General features: G+C 37.8%; 1 protein-coding gene across 1 annotated transcript; it reads right to left on the reverse strand.

The window, feature by feature from the left end:
* Positions 1-5,839: 5,839 nt before the first annotated feature.
* On the reverse strand, positions 5,840-6,772 carry LOC110327687 (olfactory receptor 151-like). The gene has a single exon (XM_021206819.1). It carries the CDS (start codon positions 6,770-6,772, stop codon positions 5,840-5,842), a length of 933 nt encoding a protein of 310 aa, XP_021062478.1.
* Between the last annotated feature and the right edge of the window lie 17,529 nt (positions 6,773-24,301).

The following is a 24,301-nucleotide window of genomic DNA, read 5'->3' on the forward strand; positions in this document are numbered from 1 at the left end:
TAGGTTATGGAAATTTTCTTCTATAATTTTGTTGAAGGTATTCACTGGCCTTTTAAGTTGGGAATCATCATTCTTTTCTATACCTATTATTCTTAGGTTTGGTCTTCTCATTGTGTCCTGGATTTTCTGGATATTCTGCGTTAGGAGTTTTTTGCTTTTTGTGTTTTCTTTGACTGTTGTGTCAATGTTTTCTATGGTATCTTCTGCACCTGAGAGTCTCTCTTCTATCTCTTGTTTTCTGTTGGCGATGCTTGTTTCTATGACTCCTGATCTCTTTATTAGGTTTTCTACCCCCAGTGCTGTTTCCCATTGTGATTTCTTTATTGTTTCTATTTCTATTTTTAGATCCTGGATGTTTTTGTTCAATTCCTTCACCTGTTTGGTTGTGTTTTCCTGTAATTCTTAAAGGATTTTTGTATTTCCTCTTTAAGGGCTTCTAACTGTTTACTTGTGTTCTCTTGTATTTCTTTTTTTTTCTTCTTCTTTGACTTAAGTTTTATTGCATTATGAAGAGAAAAGATTCAAATTTCAATTTATTTGAGTTTGTTAACATTTAAAAACATATTTTGAGTAAATAGACTTACATCACACTCTTCTTTCCCTTTTGTACCCCAACACCTCCTGGAGAGGCCCCCTCAAAACCTGTAATATCTTTCATTTTTTATCATATTCTTTAAAATTTATAAAATATTGTAACAATAAAAATGAGTATTTGTTTGATATAAAACAGCAATCAATTGAAGTCTTATGTAGATGTTTGTCTATAGCAATACTGAAATTACATATATTCTTCTCAATATAAATTTTAAGTAACTCCAAATATATTAACTGTATGATATTTTAAAATAATATAACATTATTATTTTTTAATGAACATAAATATATAAAATCTTTTGTTTGTTTGTTTTGTTTTTAGTAGAGCTTAAAATCTTGGCTTACTGTGGTACAAATACAAAATAAGAACAGTTTTTGGACATTGGAGTTCATTGTAATAAGGCTGTACTTGAATGTCCCTCACATCACCAAAGAATTTTTACCTCCATAGTAGATAAGCTAAGAGTTGACATTTCTGCTGCACCAAACAATGAATTGTAAGCACAGTTTTTGGATACAGACTTCCTGCTATGGTCAAAGCTATTTGACTTGAGTGATTGTTGTTATTCTCAGCCTGCAGGGAATAGGTTACATTCGTTTAAGAAATGGAGTGTGTATTAAGATGGTCTCATGAAGTCATTCATCAAGTGTTTCAATGAACAATGGTTCTGCTTGGAGGGTGGCACAGATGTTAGGTGAGGGTAAGATTCTGGTTCATTGGCTGTGATGATTTTGAAAAGCATTCACCTCAGAATAAGAGTAACTTATAAAGTGTTCGTCTTCAAAATTGATACAATAATTATAAATATCAAGCAAAGCCTTCAGTCTCACTCTTTACTGTTCTCTTACAAGCCACCTCCCAAATTTATTGTCTACATTTCTTTTGCCATCTGTTTATCTCTAGTGATACCTGCCTTGTCTATGTCTGACTGGAGCCTGTCCTTCCTGTGATCCTGGTTGTGTAAGAACCTCCAAGTCAAGCTGTCTCTGTGATTCTGTACTTTTGGGATCCTGCAATCCTGAGATCCTGGGTATATCCAAGCTCCTGGAATCAAGCTGCCTTTGGGACCTTGAGATCCTTGTTTGACCAAGCTCTTGGGATCCTGTGACCCTCTGATCTTAGGTGAGTTGGAGCACCTGGGAGTGGAGCTGTCTCTGGATGTTGTGTGGCTGGCTTCAGAGTTTGAACCCAAGGTCTGCTCAGGGCCCCAGCCCAGACAGACCAGAAGGAACCCATGCCACTGGTCTGGCAGAGTTCCTGCATGCCTGGGTCCCACTGGTCCTAGTTACTTCCAGTGTTGAGGACAGATGTTGTGTCTTCCTCACCTCTGATCCTCTGATCCTGGGCACATTGGAGCGCCTGGGAGTAGAGCTGCCTCTGGGTGTTGTCTCTCCTGTATTTCTTTAAGGGAGTTATTTATGTCCTTCTTAAAGTTATCTATCATCATCATGAGATGTGACTCTAAATCAGTCTTGCTTTTCTGGTGTCTTGGGGTATCCAGGGCTTGCTGTGGTGGGAGAAGTGGGATCTGATGATGCCAAGTACCCTTGTTTTCTCTTGCTTATGTGTTTGCCCTTGCCTCTCACCATCTGGTTATCTCTCACATTAGCTGGTCTTGCTGTTTCTGACTGTGGCTTGTACCTCCTGCAAGCCTGTGTGTCAGTATTCTTGGGAGGAATTTGGGTATGGAGAGCTGTGACAGAGGATCAGCTTCAGGGTGCAGATGGAAACAGGAAGGTTCCTGTCCCAGGCTGCTCCTTGGTTCCTGTGTTCTGAGGGCTCTGGGCAGGTCTCTCTGAGCAGAAGTGGTAATCTTACCTGTGCTCACATGTGTGTACCAGCTCTCTCCTGGCTGTATTTGGGTATGGAGAGCTGTGACACAGGGTCAGCTCCCAGTGCAGATGGAATTCGGAAGCTCTTATCACAGTTTTTTAAGAGGTCTCATTGATGGCTTTCTGTCTATACTGTTACTTTTTTTGGAGTGGTTCTTAAATCATCACTGCTTTTGTCCCTAAAATGTCCAATAACTTAACTAAGATATATTTTGGTATTCATTCTAATGGGTAATTTTCTTTGATGTCATGTGTGATTTTTCTGCTTTCTGCCCTTGTTTGCTTTCTTCTTTTTCTTCCTTCTCTTACTACTATTAGAGGACTATATATATATATATATATATATATATATATATATATGTATATATGTAAGTATGTATAAGAGTATGTGTGTATAGATGCATGAGTAGATGTGTGTGCAGATGCATGCATAGTGTGTATTGATGTATATGATGTATATGATGTATATTTAATTGTATATGATGAGTGGTGCATATATGTATATGGCATGTATGGTGTATGTTGTGTATGATGTATATGTATATGATGCATTTGTAGATGTATGTGTATATGATGTATGCATAGATGTATAAATGTATGATGTATGTATAGATATAGGTGTGTATGATGTATTATGAATGATGTATAATGAGGATGTAGATGTGTATGATGTAGATGTGTGTGATGTAGATGATGATGATGATGTTGACTTTTCAGCTGACCTGTGAAGATCTTGTCTGCTGGATCTGGGATCTGAGGACCTGAAAGAATGGGGTGGAATATAGTTTAATGCTCTAGACAATCCTACTTTAGTTTCAGTGTAGTTTTATACACAAATGTAACAAAGAAAGCAATGATCCAAGGAAGATTGTTTGAGTCCAGAAAAAATGATAAGAAAAACATGTAAACATCAGTAAGCACATATTAAATATTAACATAGTAGCCCTTTCCCAAAATGTTCTCAGGACAAACTAATTTGTTTCTTTTTCTTTTTTCCATATTTTTTATTGGTTATTTTATTTATTTATAGTTCAAATGCTATCCTCCTTCACAGTTTCCCCTCAACAAGCCCCCTATTTCCTCTCTCACCCCCTGCCTCAATGAGGGTGCTCCCCCACCTGCCCACCCACTCTAGCCTCAGTGCCCTTGCATTCCTCTACACTGGATCATAGAGTCTCCACCAAAGAGCTCCCCTCCCATTGATACCAGGTAAGGCAATCCTTTGCTACATATCCAGCTGGAACCATGGGTTCCTTCATGTATGCTCTGGTTGGTGGTTTAGTCCCTGGGAACATTGCTGTGGGAGTGGTTGGTTGATATCGGTGCTCTTCCTATGGGGTTGCAAACCCCTTCAGCTCCTTCAGTCCTTGCTCTAACTCCTTCATTTGGGTCACCATGCTCAGTCCAATGGTTGGCTGCATGCGTCCACGTCTGTATTTGTCAGGCTCTGGCAGAGTCTCTCAGGAGACAGCTATACTAGACTCCTGTAAGCAAGCTCTTCTTGGCATCAGCAATAGTGTCTGGGTTTGGTTTCTCTGGAGATTTTCTTCCTCCTTCTGAGTAGGATTGTAGGACAAGCCAATTTTAATACAATTGCCTGGCACATATTATAGATTATATCTGGGAAAGGACAAAAGCAAAACAGGTCCTATCCAGATTCAGGGTGCACTGACCAGATTGGGCTCTATAGCTATAATCTGACATCTAACAGGAATACACATGTCTTATAAATTGAGTGTAAATATTTCACACAGGAGGCATGAAATCATGTCTAAAAACAATTCAGGGAACAAAATGCACTTGAGGTAAAAGTCCCCTTGCTTTTTTTCCTGGAGCCTCACTCACAGTTCCCAGAGGCATTGGTTATCATGCTTCATTATTTTTGACCATGTTCTGACAGTATGTATGCACATATATGTGTATATGTACACAGATATATGTCTTTTGAATTTATCATTTATCATGTATTCTGTTCCACTTTTTAGGATTTCTTTTCCAATCTTTTAGTAAAGGCTAAAAGAGGTTCTTACTTTAATTCAGTCTCCTTTGCCCAGTATCTGTATTTACTGTTTTCTCATAAAATCTCTTCATTTTATTTTCAGGTTTTTGTTTCTCCCCTTTCCACTTTCTATTTCTCCTTACACAAATGCTTTGTTTATTTTCTGTTACATCTTTTTCAGTCTTTGTGGCTAAAATTATTTTTCTTGTAGTCTTTAATCATTTCCTGAATTCTGTTGTTTGCCTTGTTATTTTTCTAATGCAAGGTTTCTGGCCCCTTCCTGAGTTCTATTTGTTTCATAATGTGTTTCAGAGCATTTTGAAATAATGGTATGTGAGTCATTTATGTGTATTTTTGTGTGTCTTGCTTTATATATCTTGTAGGAAGAATATTCTGCTGTCCTATAAGTATTTTGAGTAGAATTTCATTTTGATTATTTTTGTTGTTAAGTTCCATATAAAACTACCACTTTAAAATCATACCTATAGAACTCCCTGGCTAGTTTCTGTGAAGTGTTATGATGCTTCAGTTCCTAGACTCTTGGGGCTTTGTGTCCTTTCTGCCCCTTTTCATACTGTTGTGGTTGTGGTATTTGATTTTTTTCCTATCAGAGAATTCTTGCAGCTATGAGCATTTCACAATGCCAGCACTTCTGTGGTCCCTGCAGTTCTCGATTCCTCTCCATCTCACCAAAACTAGAGCATGCAAACCTCCTTTAGTGGTAGCTGCTCGACTCAACTCAGCCTGTTGAATTTGGCATAGGGTATGTGTTAGGAAGTTTGGGTTTTTTCAGTTTTAGCCATCACCCTGCGATCTATCACCACCATTTCTGTCACCAGCATCTCTCAGTAGATTAGTTTGTTTATGAAGTCAGGCCACTGATCAAAGCCCACCAACTGCTCTCAGCATGTAGCTTATGGAGGACATTTCAAATATCAACCTTAACAGTTGCTAAGGGCATAACATTAAATGTCATGTTAAAATTCATGGCGAAGAATAATTTGAGAGGAAAAGGGAAAAAAAAGTATTCTGATGAGAAAGGGACTATGCACAACTTCTTCATTATTTTTAAGATTGATCGCTCTGGTGTATGCAATCTTACATGAAAAATGTCAGAAGTAAAATAATACTTTCATATTGACAGTAATAAGACCACAAATGACTCTCAAGTTGTAATGCTGATGTTTAGTTTAAGTTATAAAAAAACAATAACTGTTAAAACAAAGGATTCAGGAAGGGGGAAATGAATCCTAAATGAAAGAAAAATGACCTTAAAATAGACAAATAGAAAAACAAACACATACTCAATCAAAGAGGGAAGTGATTATCTTCTGTACACAGTTGGGTGAGCTTGCAGATTACATTTTCCAGGTGTGCATAACCACTTACTCTTACATGAAAAAATATCAACATTTACATCAAGAGTTTTCTCCTCAGTGTTTTGTCCAGTGCGGTCTTCACCTCCTTGTTTCTCAAGCTGTAGATCAGGGGGTTGAGCATGGGGATCACTGTGGTGTAGAACACAGAAGCTACATTCTCTTGGGCCAGGGAACTAGCTGTGGAAGGCTTTAAGTACATGAATGCTGTGGATCCATAGAACAAGCCTACAGCTGCAAAGTGGGAGCTGCAGGTGCTGAAGGCTTTGGACCTGCCTTCATTGGAGCTGATGCGAAGGATGCTGGACAGAATGAACGCATAGGAAATGAGTACGGTTAAGCTCGTGACTATAATGTTGAATCCAGCTAAAAAGAAGACAGCCATCTCTACATCATAGGTACTAGAGCAAGAGAGCTTCATGAGAGGGAGGATGTCACAGAAGTAGTGGCTGATGAGGTCCTCACAATAGTTTAGTTTCAACATGAGGCTAGTCTCTATTGTTGAGCCTATGAGTCCCATGGCATAGACAAAAGCCACCAGCAGAGAGCAGAGGGCAGGAGACATGATGATGTTGTAAAGCAAGGGTTGGCAGATGGCCACATAGCGGTCATAGGCCATCACAGTGAGCATGTAACACTCAGCAATGACGAAAACCAGGAAGAAGTATAGCTGAGACATGCACCCCACATAGGAGATGAGGTTTCTTTGGGACACAAAGTTGATGAGCATTTTAGGGGTAATGACAGAGGAGTAGCAGAGATCCACGAGTGACAGGTTACTGAGGAAGAAGTACATGGGGGTGTGAAGCTGTGTGTTGAGTCCAATCAAGGTGATCATGCCCAGGTTTCCCACCATGGTGACTATGTAGATCCCCAGGAAGAGGAGTAAAAGGGGTAGCTGGAGCTCTGGCCTGTTAGTTAGCCCCCTGAGGATGAACTCTGTCACTGTAGACTGATTCTCTGCAGCCATTGTGTCTGGGTGGGAAGCCTGTGGGGTGGGAGAGAAGGAGTTTGTGAATGGCTGTTCTTGCCCTGCTTGGAGCAGCTGGTATACTGCATCTGGCACTTGCTGAGCTACCCCAGTTATGATAGATGCATCTTCTTCACACTGTTGCAGTTTGCTGCAGGAACTAGCCCCAGACTTTCAGAGATCTTGATGCTGAGATTCACAGGGGAGACATCAGAATGTCTTATGTATTTCACAAATGTCCCAGAGCTGTGGTTCTGGACCAGCAGTTAACTCATAGGCATTAATTAGAAAGTTTATGTTTGAGGCCAGGAAACTGTTTCAAGAGTCTCTCTAAGGATGCTGATGTTTTTCCACTCTGTAAGTAGTTAATGATATTTTCATAGTTCATAACTCTCATTTATATGATTTCTTTTGTAAAAATGTATATGTTTGTTTACCTAAGTGTATGTATGTGTACTATGTGTGTGCAGGAATCTGTGGAAGTCAGAAGAGATATAAAGTCTTCTGGAGCCATAGTTACATTTGTGAGCAGCAATGTTGGTATTGGGAATGGATTCTGTGTCTTCTTTAAGAACAGTTGAATGCTCTTAGCTGCTGAGAATTCATCTCTCAGTTCCCTCCTAAATATTCAGTTAATGAGCATACTAACATTTGAAATACATGCCCTATTGGATGACCCAGTAGTTAAAACTCTGATTGAGTTGCAAGTCAAGTTCTATATCTGAGACACAGTAACATCAATTTAAACGTTGATTGTGGAAATATCATAGGAAAACTCACATTTACAAAGCTTCATTCAAATGTTTAGCAAGTTGACTCATCATATAGAATCCCAGCGTCCAGGAGACAAAGGCAGGAGGATCACTAAGAGTTTGTACAGCTTGGATTATAGAGTGAGACTCTACTTCATAAGACAAACAAACAACCCAAATCTTACTTAAATGTGTCACATGCTTTGTGTGACCACCTGAAGCATTTAGGAAGCACCGATGACTAGATTCTATCCAGATGTTTGGAGCACATAATATTATCTTCAGTAAGTTCGCCCCAGCTAACTTATGGTCATTACTAGTTTTAGATATTAATATCAAAACATGGCATCCTCATACTTTTAATGGCAAATACTGAGAGTGTCTGTCAATGTTACTGTATACTTGTTCCACAAATGTCCTCTTGTGTTGGACAATACATTTCCTTCTTAAAAAAATTAAAAATGTTGGGTAGGTTATACATTTCTACTAGAGATCAGTGTTATACATACCAAAAGTTCTGAGTTACATATGTATGAAGAAGGATTTCTGAAAAAAACTTATGTGCCAGAGAGACTTTGAATCAAACTCACTTCCACTTTGCTTAGTTTCTTCCTTTGACACTCGTGTGAAGCCTTGGAGTACTACCCTGACCTCTAAGAAATGAGCGATTTGGACAGGACGTGTTCTCCACATCTTAGGATGTGCATAGAAAAGTAAGAATGCTGAGTAACAACTTGTTGTTTCTTAGAATATTGAAATGCCCAAAGTTACATGTTTTCCGAAGTTACCCAGGTCTTAAGAAACACAATTAGGAGTCAATTATAGAACTCTGACTTTTGACCTATTCACTATTTTTTAAAACTCTGTTGTTTTGTTGTAGTTTTTCTTTGTGAATAATTTAAAAATAATTTATTATATTTTGGAGCTATATGAAGTATATTGAAAACTTTATTGTGCTTTTAAAAACCCAGGATGCCAAGATGCATTGTACTTATTACAGATTCAGATGAGCAACAATGAAACAACAATAATATCAAAAAAGGAAAAGCCAACAAAATATATAAATATAAACATAAATATAATTTCTTATTTAAAATATAGTATTAGTTGGAATTTTTTTGTGCATTGGTATTACATGACACAATGCATTGTGATAAAATATTCCTTACATTCTAAGAGATGGGAACTTTTGAGTGACCCATAGCCAGAGTTAATAATACACCTTAAGGTCTCTTAAGATTGTTATTATACTGTGTACTTAAATTGTTTGTTTAACCTGATTTTAAGATAACAATGTAGGAGCCAGCCTTATTTGTATTCATGTAATGAACTTTCAGAATCTTAGATAATGCATAGCTGTAGTCTTTTATTTAAAAATTTTATTTCATATAATGTTATGATCATATTTTTATTTTCCCACCACTCCTCCTAGATCCTTTTTACCCCCTTACCTGCCCAACTTCATGCTCTCTCTCTCAAAAAGCAGTTAACAAAAAACAAACAAAAACCTATCAAAACCCCAAAATCAAAGCAAACGAACAAACCCAAAGAAGATGAAAAAAATTGTCATACAAAATGAAATGAAACAACCTTTTGCTCTCAATCCCTAAGAACAGGGAGTTCATTCTGTCTTAGGTATAATCTTAAGTTATTACTGTTCCATGCCCCTGAACCAAGAACAATGAATATGTGTTTGCATTATCTGCATGTATTAAGTATTCTTTTTATGTATTATGATATTCCTTATGATAATCATTTGCTGGAAACACAAAATAGGCTGAAAGCAATTTTATAAAATGAACATCAACTACAAATGTTGAACACAACACTTGGATATTACTTGATAAAAAATGATGTTTATTATCTGGGTCCTTTATGTTCAGGTGGAGTCAGTGATGTGATCCCTTAAAAAACTCTGTTAAACAGCAGGCAACAGCAGCATGAATTCTTTCTGAGGCTTGAGGGAAGGGGCTGCCTTCCTCCAGGCTTGTGGAATGACATCTCCTCCCTAAGTGTCCTCACACTATCTGTGTGTCTCTCAAGTTTTCTCTTCTTATAATTATAATTCACTCATAAGGTAAAAAACAAAACAAAACAAAACAAAAAAAACTCTGTTAGAGACTTCTGTAAAGTATAGTTCATCTTTCCCCATGTGATACTTTCTCTGGTGTTCAATAAAAGAGAGAGCAAAGTCCTTTGTTAGTGACAGAAGCATTGACACAGACTTAGACATAGACACACAAGGACAATTCCATAAGACAGCCTTCAGGCACATACAATAGACAGAAATGGCAGAAGACACAGGGAGACAAGGTAGAGAATTCGAGTCTGGGCTGCCTTTTCGTTAAGTGACACCAAGAGAAAGTGTTTTGATTTCTTTCTTTCCTTAATTAGTACCCAGTGCATTTTTAGTGACTTCAAGTTTATTATTAATGTGTCAAATCTATGCAACCTGTGTCCAAAATAAAACAATTTGTAAACCTTTGTTTAGGATTTAAAAACTGTTACATCATTTAATTCCTTTAATCTGGCATTTTTAGGTGTAAGAACAAGTTTTCAAGTCCTTAGATTGTGGTCTGAAGACAGGAAAATATACGAACATAAATAAGCTTTTCATGTTAAATTATTGGTAGGGAATTTAGTTTTATATTAATAAGTACTTGAAGCATCTGCTATCTTTTAGATATTTCGCTTATTATTGAATATCATTAAAGATCAATTGCTTTCTAGATACAAATGGTTAAGAAAATCCTACAAAGTCCCTTTGAATCAACCCTGCTTCTAGAAGCAATATGAAATACAGGAAATCTACCATGAACAAACACTCTCCTGGATTAGACTGTTTTGATCTATGAAGAATAGAGTGGCCATCTTTCACTGAGTGCTGCGAGAAGAAGAGAATCCTTAAGTAGGAGAGTCTACAGAGCCTGACTTAACAATCACAATTCTGTAGCATATAAAACCACATGCCATATGTTTCCTGTAAGTTATCACTACTATGACCTCTATATTTACAAAACCTGCAGAGCCTCAGGATTGTTTTTGATAAGAAGAGGCACACAAAGAACAAGACACTTGGAGAAGAAAAACAAACATGATTAAAAACACACTGTATAAAAAAAGAGATTATTGAAGAAAGGCTTTTCTTATAAAGTTATTCAAGTGTGAAAGTAAATACCTTTGTGGAAGGGAAGTGACAACAAGCCCCTGGAAACTTTAAGGGATGCCTTTGGTCTCAACAGTTAGCAGATACTAAAAACAGATAATATAAATGGATTTATATCTAGTGCTAAATGTACTGCAAGGGTCTGGCACCGTTAAGAAAAAGGAATCATCGTGATAGTGGAGCTAGCATTCTGTTTACATAGATATATACAGAACATCTCCTGGGATAAGTCACATGGGGACTGGGTCCTCTCTAAAGGAACAATTAGTCTTGGCTTGAAAGTACTCCTCATTCCTATATGTGCTAATTTCTGTCTCTGAGGTTGAGGTATCTTGATGGAAAATTAGAATGTAATGTGAGTATTGGAATAATTTAGCACCAAGAACTACTTTACTACTGTAATTATCACCACCATTATCACCATCATCATCATGGTTTATATCTATCTTAGTCACTACCAGCATCCACACCTGTAGTTACTACCTTGAGATTCGCTACACATCACTACCAATTCATCACGTATGCTGCAACATGAGATATTTTTGAAACAATTACTTTAAAGTGTTTTAAAAACAAGCTCAAAGATTTTACTAAAATAAATTGGACACTTTTAGTAAAAGAAAGGTAAACTTGTAAAGACTGTCGATCTCCCCTTGCCTGTTTATCTTCTTGTAGACTGATTGTTGAACTGATGAGATGGGAAAGCATTTGAAAGTGGACCTGTTATAGTGTTCATCTGAAGGTGCTTATTTACTTGGAGGTTTGTCCATGAGGAAATTTCAACCTCAAGAGCATATTAGGGCTGAAGAGATGGCTGAGATGTTGGGAGAGATTTGGTTCCCAACACCCATCCTGGGTGGCTCATAACTACCTGTAACTTTATTTTCAGAGTATCTGGGACCCTCACCCTCTTCTGGACTTTATGGATGTCTGAACACACACACACACACACACACACACACACACACACACACACACACACACATGCACAATTTCTCTTTCTGTAGTAACACTAAATTAAAAGAATATATTCAACAAGATAAGATCTATGAAGATATTCATATTGCAGAGTTTTAAACTGAAGTGTTTATTTGGTGATAATTGCATATTGCTTATAGCTATGCTGAATAATACAGGGACTTTTTCTACTGCTTTACTGAATTTACCATTTGTAAAACAATTCTCACATTCTCACACCCAGGGTAAAGACAGTGACACATTCCATTGATTTTGTTCTTGTCCTGGTTTAACTTTTTTTTTCTTCCTATGTGTTTTTGTTTTGTTCTGGGTAGTTTAACCAACTACGTCCTTGGATCTATCAGTATAGAATATATACACAATGGAATTTCATTCAACTATTTGTAAATAAAATATAAAATTACAAAACTAGAGGGAATGTAACTATCCAGTGGCCACAGAGAACTGGGTATACCTGGAAGGAGATCTGGGGATGAGAGATTTCGATTGGTGAGAGAAATAACAAGACAAAGTTCTCTGATCAGGGCTCCATATTTAATTTTTTTAACTCTGAATGTATAGGGGGAAAACCCAAAGGCCCATCCTTTGTTCTGGATGGATGCTGTTGCAAAACAGGCTCTCAGCAGCTCAGTGGGCAGGCAGTCTGCTCAAGTTCCAGGCAGGAAGATGTAAATGTAGTGAGGCCATGCTCCTGGTTCCAGCTGTCCGAGACTTCTTTAGCCAACACAAGGCTGGAGGAAAGGCACAGATCCCCTTTTTTATTTTTTAAAGATAAACTGGGTGGGAAGTACAAGATTTACTTATGCTTCATGATCTTGTCTGGTAAGTATGGTGGCTGGAGACAGTGCCTGGCTTAGATCTGGGTCTATACTCCTTCTTACCTGTCTTTAAGAACATGTGCAGCTTGTTTGTATTTATTTGAACAAACTTGGCCTTTTAGTGTTTGTTATGAACAAACACAGCCTTTTGGCAATGCCTTTGTCTTAGGTTGATAGGAGCTGAAGAACCTCAGTCGCCCATCTCTGGCTACCAGCCTTCATTAGCACACCTTTTTCCCATTCAGACCAAAGCCATGAAGGACATATGGATATGCACTCAATGTATTTCTTCATAGCAATGAATAACTGCCATGGTGAATAACTGAGCTTTGCTGAAGGCGATCCTGTATGAAGGCAACCAATCTGCTTAAGATACAAAGTCAAAGGTTATAAACAACAGGATTAAGGTGGTCTGCTGGAATGTCCCATGTATTTAATTCAGATGCTAATTAGCAATGATCAGACACAAAGTCTGGCCACCAGGTGTATGGGAGGTGGCTTTGAGAATTAACAGAAAACTGTTACTTCTCTAGTAAGAGAGGAGACTATGTTCCAAGTTAACTCAGCTGGCTCATAGAGATTTTGAACCATCTTCATAATTGGAATCACACTTACTAGAAGATTCAGGATCTGTGTCTAATTGATTGACCAATCTCTCAAGCAGCCATCAGGCTCCATTTTCTTTTTGTGAAAAAACACAGACAGAACCTCTTCCCCACATTAAAACAGGGTAGAACCATTCCATGTATTAGTTTGGGAGTCCCACCATTTAACCATGGTATATGAGCTGAAAGTGACTGAATGACTGTGGCAATCCACTGCACTGACCTTTAGCATCTGTTTGCAAAAATTTAAAACAAATAAGACAAAAGCAAGATGTGCTTTTGGTGATTTTGGAGGGTATAATTCTCCCTTTTTGTTTTTTTAAGAAGATATTTTAAAGTTCCACAATACCTTGTCCTTGAGAATTATAAGGATTCCCAGTAATATAGATAACATTAAGTTGACAAACCATCTCAAATGCTTGACTGGAACACCAAGCACAGAACGTAAAATGACTAGTTATACTTTTAGTTGCTTCTCCTGTTAAAGCAGTTGCAACTAGAAAGCCTGAAGAGGTATCAATAGTCACATGTGCATATTTTAATTTTCTAAAACTGGAAATATGAGTATCCATTTGCAATAATTGATTAAGTACAAGACCCTGAGGATTAATACCATTATGTGCTATAGGTAGAAATTGAGGACACTGAGAACAAGTCTTTACAATTTGATGTGCACATTTTCTAAAAATACCAAATTATTCTTTCAAGCCATTACTATTTTGATGATGTAAAGAATAAGATTGTATGGTTAATTGTTCCTGTGTAAGGCCTATAATCTGCCTGGGATACAAAATTGCTATGGCATTGCCTTAAGGGATCTTGTCCATGCAATCCAGCATGAGCACGTAAATGGCCAAAGACAGTACTTTAAAGGAATAGTACTTTCTCTTAACTTGAGTTGTATTTGCATAAATAATTATAAAATTTGAGAATTAGCAGTATCTAAAAAAAGGAACAATAGCTCAGGACTTACAATTTTAAGCAATTGTAAGTCCTGAGCTATATATATTGGCTATCATCAGTATACAAATTAAAGCTTGACTTTAAAACACTTTAAAAACAGTGACTAGAGCACAAAGATTACTTGTGTGGAAGTAGAGGGAAACTCACGAGAACAAACATGTGATCCAATCACATATACTTCTCTCCCATAGAAGGTCTGTTTATAAATACAGTAGACATATTCTTTATGGGATGCATACAAAAATTTACAGGAAATACAAAAGCATGCATAGAAGCAAATTTTAACAACTTGCCTTTTGGATAATGTTTATCAGTTTTGCCTAAAAAGTTTTTCATGAAATATGCCAAATATCAATATTCTGCCATAACCAATTTAATTGATGTTTGAAACAAGGAATAGATGTCTCATCAGGTTCTTAACACATTCTTTCCAAAATACTTTTAAAATTCTATCCTACAATTCTTTGTTAACACTGTAACAGCTTCATAACAGCTTCAACTTTACTTGAGGATGAAAACAGATGAATCCACATTAATGCTCTCTTTGCCAAAGAATAGCTGTGGGCATATGCGTGTTCCCGCCCATGGAAACACTCTGGTCTGGGTTCGTCTTGAAGGGCGGGAATATCCTAAAAGGGAATAGGCTTCGAAAGGAAATTGAGCCTAGACAAGACTCTGATCAAGGCTTGAAGTTTAATAATCGGACTCTGCTTAAGTAACATGAAAAATTCCCAGCCTGCCCTTGAGTCTTTTAAAGTTGGCGGCAGCAGCCTGATCCTAGGCGGGTCCAAGGGATTGTAGGCAGGTCCAAGGGATCGTGGCGGGACGAGTGCCTGTTGACGTAGGCGGTCCAAGGATGCTGCATTCTGGGAGATCTGGGGAGGTCCTCTCGGTAGCAACTCTCTGGTGGGCCTATGCGCCTATGGGGGGCTGGTGTTTTGAGGGAGAGTGATTAGTGGAGGTGGGAGACCCCAACAGGCATATAACATAAATATCCAGCAACTGATTACATCAGCTTCCTCTACTATCTGCAAAACTATTTGTCTCTCACCAGTTAATTCCCATCCCTCTTGAGAACATCCAACAAAGGCTTAAGTCCTCCAGTGGTGAGCTTAATGTGAGGTATTAGCCAATTTACATCTCCTGGATGCTTTTGAAAATAATTGGAAGTAATCAGATCATCTTTTCTTTTTTGAATTTCCTGTGCCACAATTTTTCTAGGATAGAACTGAGGCCCCAAATATTGAAAAAGATATTACCTCTGAATCTTTTCTGGAGCAACAACTAGTCCCCCAAAATTTAAAGCTCCTTGAATAAGAGCAAAGGTTTGTAGTAAAATACCCTTTCATAGGGATTGGCTAATGAAATATCCATATAATGAATAATATACACTGAAGGATTCAAACATCTTAAACTTCTTGTATTGAAGCAGAGACTATATATATATATATATATATATATATATATATATATATATATAATTATTATTATTATTAATGTAAGTCTATTAGCCATTCCTAGAGGCAAAACTTTCCAATGAGTACAAGCTTACTAGAAGCAAACCCTTTACAATGATCAGGATTCAAAGGAAAACACAACCCTCCAAATACATAATAATTCTATATGGAGTAGGCAGGACAGATTGTACTGCCTCTATAGGTTCCATAGCTTCATCGACCTTTCATAAATCTTAAGTTGGAACTTTATTTTGAACAACACCTGGATAGATCTGAAATAATGCTGTGTTGGCTTAAAAAATAATTCCCAGGAGGTGAGCAGAGGTGAGGGCCCCACAGGGGTGAGGGCCCCAAAACTTCCATAGGCAGGGTTTGCAAGACCAAAGCAGTGCCACACAAACCTCCCTGCAGCTCCTCCAAGCTTTGCCTTAACTCAAATGCAAATATTTCTTAATCTGAGCCTATTGTCTGTGTTCTGGCACAAGGATTACCCCTCCTGCAGTGAGGACAGACTCCAGGGGGAGCGATTCTACTGTCTGTCTAAGCCTCTCATTTTTGGACTGTCTTTCCTAAAATGATTTATGCCCCCATACTTAAAACATTCCTTATAACCTCAGCACTGTGAAAGCATTGCTTGTATTGTAGTCCAAGGCAGCTGCCATAGCCAGACTCTGATTGTATGAGGGTCCAATTTCTGCAAAAGATGAATATATCCAGTTAAGTTTGTCTTCGCTTTCTATGACAGAATGGCGACAGTGAGCTGCATTAGTGTTCTCATAAGACAATTGCGTAACAAAAGGAACCTCTGCTTAAGGGTCTTCAAAAATTCTACTAGCTGTTTTTAGTAGTCTATCCACAAATTTCTTGAAACAGTTCATAAGGAGCCTGTTTGATATCAGATAAGTTCCCACTGAAATCTCCTTTCCAATCCCAGGGGTGGGGGGCAGGGGGAGTTATATTTGCTTCTACCTACGGTATCCAATAGAGCTTGTGTAAAAAGGGGCAGTGGGTCTATATTGGCCACAGATGTTTTTAACTTTTATTTTTCTTGCAGTTATCCTAATTACAAAATATGGGTAAGTTAAGAATCCTGAGCTTGTGATTAAACTGCAAACAGGAGCCAATGGAACAATGGCAATTTAACCATATTTTTAAAGTTTCTTTTGCAATATTAGAGCATAACCATAACTTTGGAAAGCAAAACCCAATTTTAAACAATCCATGCTCTTTAAAATCAGTACCCAAAGCATTACTTTCACATTATAAAGTTTGACTGTCAATTCTTAAATATGAATGCATGACAGTGCACCTTTTAATATCTCATTAAAGAGACATTGGTTTAAATCTTATCCTTTATAATTCTAATTTCTAGGATAAGAATTACATAAAATATTATCCCAATTTAGAAGTATCTTTAGAGGCCTGGTCTCTTGGGCTGGTTCATGTCATGCGTTATTGTTTAAAAGGACTCCAACCCTGAGTTACCAGTTTTAAGCTAATGTTCTGTTATCAAATTACATTTTTAAAAATCATACCCAATAACTTGTAAGTCAATACTATTTGACTAAGACATGTAGATATTTATACCTTTAAGACCAATCAGAAACAAAATGAAGTGATTACATGAATCTTATAAATTTAGACCAATCAATTTTTTTTTTTTTTTTTTTACTTTTCCTAGCTATAATTTCAAGAGAAAAAGCACTTTGTCATTTGTTGAACCCAATAATCATAATTGCAGAGAGTTTTCTAGGAAAAAAAAAAAAAACAACTGTCAGCTTATTTGCCATAGAGCTTGAGAAGCCACTGATCCCCTTTTAAAGCAGCTTTTCAGGGCTTCTCCTGCTGTGCTTCACTCCTGGCTAAGGTGCAGGAAAACTTAAATCAGCCTCTGTTGTGCAAACTGAGACTGAATCAAGAGATGGACAACCAGCAGATAAAGTTTTAACCAGCTTTTCTTTTCAACATGAAACATAGAACAACAGTCAGACAAAGAAACAAAAACAGATTCAAACTGACAAGTGGATAGATTGTTGCTCCAGGGACAGACAATACAAAGAAGGTAGAGAACTTGATGTTGTTCTCCACTAAGTCTCTGGAAAGGGCCCACCCAAGGAAACATGAGAGACCGTCTTGATGCAAACACATGAGGTAGTTTAATGGTGGAGCTCTGGGCCGATAAGTATCTCACACAGGAGACAGAGGAATTGACCACAAGGCTCAAAAGCTAGGGGTTTTTATAGAGAGAGGGTCGGGGGCTAGGGGGAATTGGTGCAGTTTCACCCAATTGGCTCATTTGAACATTAGCAAAAACGATTACACATTGTCAGAATAGTACGTGTAAGTCAGGATGTCAGGAGTCCCGAGGGGCAGATGCTTATCTAGGTCAGCAGAACATCTGGTTAACATATAACTTCAAACTATGTCAGGAGGGCAACAGGCAGAAGGAGGTGCTGGGCTAGATGGCTGGTGACTCAGCCAAGATAGCCCGGACAAGTTCCTGCATTCTTCTTTTATCTTTATGGCCAGTCAGTCCCAGGAATGTTTTAACAATGGGCCTGCCCGGACATGCCTGTGCCTGTTCCACTATGTTCTCAGCGTCAGGCTTCTAAGCTCACAAACAACTTTTTCTTTGAACTATTTGACATAAGTTACATGAATCACAGGCCTTAAATTTCATCTTAAATTTCATTTCCCTTCAATGGGACAGAACTAAGGATGTCTCCTGTAGGGGCCAGAGAGAAAGCAGGATGTCTCCCGATTTCCTTCTGTCCCTGGGAGAGCTCCAGAATCCATTTCCTTCTCTTTTGACCTCTCTCTCTCATGTCATTTGTATATCTAGCATATCCTTTTTGTTTGTTTTTTGTTTGTTTTTTACTTATTTTATTTTATTTTATTATTTTATTATTTTAAGCCCTACTCCTCCTGCCTGATGCAGTTCTTGACTGCAGACAAATGCCTATTTAGAATTTTCCAATCCCATTTTCCACTATCAACCCCTAGCTGATATCAGTGCTGGGCCAACGCTGACTCAGTCTAGCCTGTATCCTTTCTGCACCCTTGCAATCAACAGCCTTCAAAAGGTGAAATTTATAGTGCTAACATTAATGCTGTATGTTGCTTACCACCATGCAGGATACATAACTTCTACAGTTTTCTGTGGAGCTCCACCGAAGACAGTGTCCCTCAGTTGGTCTCTCCGTGTCCAAGCCCTGTATTAGGTACCACCTGTAGACACCCAGTGGCCATAGAGAATTGGGTATAACTGGAAGGAGAGCTGGGGATGAAATAGAATGGGTGGATGAGAGAAATAAGGAGCCAAGACAAAGTTCTCTGATCAAGGCTCCATGTTTAATTTTTTTTAAACTCTGAATATATAGGGGGAAACCCCAAAGGCCAATCCTTTGTTCTGGCTGGATGCTGTTGCAAAACAGGCTCTCAGCAGCTCAGTGGGCAGGCAGTCTGCTCAAGTCTCAGGCAGAAAGATGTAAATGTAGTGAGGCCAGGTTCCTGGCTCCAGCTGTTGGAGATTTGTTTAGCCAACTCAAGACTGGGGGAAGGGCACAAGGGAAGCTGAATTTTATTGATCTGTAAAGAAAATAATATGATGACTATTTTCGGAAAAAATAGAATATTGTACTAAGTAAGGTGACCCAGGCTTAGAAAGATAAACAGTAAATGTTCTCTCTCATACACTTATCCTAGTTTCTAAGTTTTATGCAGCACATGCATTTATGTGGTAGTAAGGGTATATAGAGGCCAGCCAACCAGAAAGACAGTCCTGAGAGGGGAAAAGAGGCTTCCAGGGAGAAGGTAACAAAGTACTTACAATGTGAAAGAGAAGGGGTAACTCTGGGGGAGAAAGGCTTTAGTGGGTCTGGGGCTATGGAGATGCTTGTGAGGAGGGTGGGGGCTGGACAGGCTCAACTAAAACCTGAGCAATTATGAAAGTGTCAAAAGGAAACCAAGTGTACTGACTAGTTTTTAAGTCAACTTGACACAAGCTAGAGTCATCAAGCTAGAGTCATCAGAGAGAAAGGTGCCTCAATTGAGAAAATGCTTCCTTTAGATCCACTTGTAAGGCACTTAATTAGTGATGAGTGGAAGAGGGCCCAGCCCATTGTTGGTGGTATCATCTTTGGACTGATGGTCCTAGGTTCTACAAAAAAGCAGACTGTGCAAGCCATGCAAGCCAGTAAGCAGCACTCCTGCATCAGCTCCTGTTTCCAGGTTTCTGCCCTGTTTGAGTTTCTGGCTTCACTTCTTTTGGTGATGAACAGTGATGTGGAAGTGTAAACAGAATAACCCCTTTTCTCCCCAACTTGCTATTTGATCATGGTGTTTCACTGCAGCATTAGAAACCCTAACTAACATACCTGGTTATTTATAAGTCAATCAAAACAAAGAAACAATAACCCCTCCCACTTATATCACCTTCATTTACTAATTTTCAGAATAATCGTTTGATTTTCTGTTATCACCCCTGACCTGTTATTTATTCATTCATTTATTTTTTAGTCTCATTACAAACTAATCAGTTTAAACATTTATGTGCTTTGATCCATTGCCACTGTTTTTTTTTATTAATATGTTTTTAATCTTTGCATTTGGAACCCTTTTCTGTTTCTACATATTTTCTGACCCAGTGATAGCATTTTCCTTGCTGTCTGATATGACATTGTAAAAATCAACCATTTCTCGAAGAAACTTGCCTTCTTTTCTTTCAGTGATGGACTGATGTTTCAGGAACACATATTCGGTACTAGAGGATCATTGTGCAAGGGTTCTTGATTCAGGAAGAATGATACCCCAGACTCAAATAGTGTGTAACAGCAAAGACCATTTATTCTGCAAAGAATCACCATGCAGGGTTCTATTCTACATTGGGATGGAAGACAGAAGAATGGCCTTTGCAGGATCAATTTAAAGCCTGTTTGGGTAGGAGTGGGCAAATTTTACCTATCTTTCCTTTGATTGGTTGGCTCTTTCTCCAGGGGTATGGGTAACTTTGTGATTGGTTAAGGCTCTGGGAAATTTTGGGGACTTATGCTGATTAACTACCCTTGACTCAGGTGAATTTATTTATTTATTTATTCCTGGAGTTGACTTGCTTTGGACTTTTCCAGTTCTCAGAAACAGAAATTTAGGCCTAGTCTCCCAAACTGCCAGTCATTGAGTCAGCCTAGCCTTGGGTGGCTCAGTCCTCTCAGTTGTTTCTGGATTCATCTTTGACCTGACTCTTCCAACAGAGAGGCATTTAAGACCACATTGTTCTAAAATTATCTCTTCCTCTCTCCATCCATTTCTCCCTGAGTCTCTTGCCCATTTTCTCCTTCTTTCCATTTTTTTCCTCCACTCCTCCCTCTTTCCTTAATTTTCTTCCCTTCCTTTTCATTTCTCTCTTGTTCCTTTTCTTACTTTCTTTCCTTTTGAAATTAAAAAAAAAAATGCCCACTAGTATCACGAGGCTATATTTTTTTTGTTTATTCTTGGATATTGCTTATGGGTATGGTGTTTCTTCTGTATATTTCATTTTTATTTATTTACACTAGGAAAAGTACTATTATCTGCTGTATTCCTTCATTTGCAGTTCTTTTTTGAGATTTCTGCTCTGTGTCAATTAGAATTTTTTATTCTAACATTTATATTATTTATTCATAAACTTCATTTTAACATTTTCTTCTTTTCAGCTTGCATTTTTCCCAATATTAACCATTATATTTATTTTTTTTCCTGTTGTACCTTGTTTTATTTTAATTTAATTTTTCCTGAATTCCTAATAGTTTTAAAAGTTCTATGTAATTTATGAGTTTTTCAAATTCTGAGTTTCTTCTTCTTTCATACATTATTTCATTTTGTATAATTTGTTGACTTATTTTTAATCAATACTGTAATATTTGTCTTTCAGCCCATGTTTATGCCTTCGTTTGTAAATTTTCAGCTTTTACACTACAAGTGATACATTTTTGGTGTACATTTTTGGCTTTGCTCAACAACAACAAAAAAAATGAGAGACCAAATTCTCAACGACATAACTTTTTGCTTTTTGTTTGCTGTGGTCAAGGGAGAAAGAGCTTATTCCAGCTCATAGTTGAAGTCTATCACTACAGGAAGCGAAGGTGGCCAGAGTTTGAACCATATGTTCATAACTGAAAACCAGACATTGATGAATGCTTCTGCAGCTGGTAAGCCTTCTCTATTTATACAGTTCAAGATCCCAGCCAGACATTGGCACCATGCATAGTGGTCAAATCTTCCCACATCAGTTAATGTAATCAAGGTATTTCCTTACAGGCATGCACAGACTCTTTTTCTCCCAGGTGATTCAAGATTCCATCAAGTTGAAAATTAATACTAACCATCAAAACTCCACCCCAATCAACCTGATACCCAAACACACCACCTTCAAGTCATAACTTTCTACCCCTTATCTTCATAGGCTCATGAAAACTTTATAATGTAAAGTATAAAGTCCAACATAAAAATTCTCCATAGCTACTAAAAGTTCCAACACTTCAAACGTCAAAATTTCTTAATGTGAGGTCTGCTACAACAAAACAGCAAATTATATACCAACATATAATGGCACAGAGTAAACATTTCTATTTCAAAATGAAAGAATCAGAGTACAGCAAGGAGTTTATATGACCAAAATGAAGTCAAGTTCCTGCAGGGAAAACATTAGGCCGTGTCCAGCATTTAGAGCTTGTGGTGGAATCAACTGAGCTCCAAAAGGCTTAGTTAGTCTAATCCTCCAGCCCTGCTACCTGCAGCAAGCAAAGCCTCTCATTTAGGTCCGTTGTACACTGAACTTGCAGCTCTCCTTGATGAATGTTGCATGGCCCTGTATCTGTAATATCATAGATTTTCTACTTCACGTTTGGCTTTACCTTTAGCGTTTCATGAAGCTGCCTCTCAGGCTCTCTGGAGGGACTCCAACCATGCCAAACTAAAGTTGCTTTCTGTGATGCCTCCAATGTTTGAAGGTGTCTTTCATGTCTTCAAAACCACACTCATGTGGATACTAATCTTGTCTGAAAGCTTGAGTGGCTACTTGGAGTCTTTTGCGCCCACTCTATTTTGTGTGCTTACCCTAGAGAAATATAATTCCCTGTAACTTCTTTTGAGGAACAACAAACTCCTCATTCAGTGTAGGATTTCTTTCTTCAGATGGATTTGGATTTCCAAAGGTGGAAGCTCTGCAAGGTGATCACAGGACCATTTTCTTATTGTTTTAGTGAAATGCAAAAGTTTCTCTTTAGTGATGTCTATAACAATTAGAGCTGCTTTCTCCGTAACAGTCAGAATGCTTTTCTATTTTTATATGTCCTTTGAAAACCAGCGAGTACATTATTTTAATGTTCAACCCCACTCAGGTTCTCATGATGCAGGTACAAATAACTCCCCACTTCCTGACATAATTCTTGTTTTATTCTGAAATGTCATGAACCAGGCTCCCATTGACTTTTTTTCCTCAGTATCTTTTCAGGTTCCCACAAAAATGTCCAATTAACCTTGACTTCCAATATTCAAGGGTGCTTCTAACCCTAAGTTGCAAATACTTTTTATTTCTGCAGAATAGATTCAATGGTCTAAGGTATACATGATCAGGTTTATCCTAGGAACAGTTTCACATATAAGTACCAATTTTGGTATTAGTTAACTTTTGTGCTGTGATAAAGCATTCTGACAAAAGCAACTTAAGGGAGGAATAGCTTATTCAGTTTCATAGTTAATGGATGTAGTCCATCATGGCAGGGAAGACAGTGGGAACTTGAAGCAAATGGTTACACTGCATTCCTAATTAGAAAGCAGAGAACAGGAGGTGCTTGCTGTTTCTCAGTAACCAAGGATCCCAGCCAGACAACGATGCCTTCCGCAGTGGTAATTCTTCCCATCTCAATTCATGTCATCAAGATCACTCCTCAGAGCCATGCCCAGAGGTCTGTTTCCGGGTGACTATAGAATCTGTCAAGTTGAGCATTATTACAATGTCACAAATTTTGAAAATTTGAAATCATATGCTTATTTTTAGCCCACAGTTAAACTGGAAATTAATACCAGAAATGTAAATGGAAAACCAAGCACATGTGGAAATTAAAAAACATAGTTGTAAAATGTGTGTCAAAAAATCCTAACATTCAAAAATAACTTGAACTAAGTGGATATTTTAAAAAGGTTAAGAAATTGTAAGATTCATAGGAAATGTGCTTAGAAGGCTAGGCGATGATCCCTAGACTTTGATCCCAGAACTCAGGAGACAGAGGCAAGCAGATCTTTGAGTTTGAGGTCATCCTGGTCTAGAGAGTGTGTTCCAGGATAGCCAGGACTACAGAAGAGAAATCCTGTCCAAAATAAATAAATAAATAAATAAATGAATAAATAAATAATAAAAAACTAAATATACATGCATCAAATATACATACTAGAAAGCAGAAACTTCTCGAAAAATTATTCAAGTTTCTATCTTTGGAAACAAAAAAGAAGAACAAATTAAATTCAAAGTAAGTAAAGAAGAGGAATAATTATTTTGGTCAGTTCCACTTGTTTCTTGCCAAATGAAGAACTGAAGGAATCAAGAGGTCAACAAACTGAATTTCAGACACATCACAAGGCCCTGGTAGAATGTTGGCAGGTTCAAAGGTTCACAGGATCAAAAAATACTGAAAGAGGAAGGCTGGTCAGAGCTAGGGGCAGAGAGCATGAAATGCAAATCAGAAAACTACAGGAACACAGGCAATCAGAAAACAAAAGCAAGTAAAAAGGATACAAATAAGAAAGGAAAAGGTC

Source organism: Mus pahari, chromosome 10 (genome assembly GCF_900095145.1).
Source record: "Mus pahari chromosome 10, PAHARI_EIJ_v1.1, whole genome shotgun sequence".
Classification (NCBI taxonomy): Eukaryota; Metazoa; Chordata; class Mammalia; order Rodentia; family Muridae; genus Mus; species Mus pahari.

Coding starts and splice junctions, on each gene's coding strand:
- LOC110327687 (XM_021206819.1), bottom strand. CDS start 6,772: ATGGCTGCAGAGAATCAGTCTACAGTGACAGAGTTCATCCTCAGGGGG.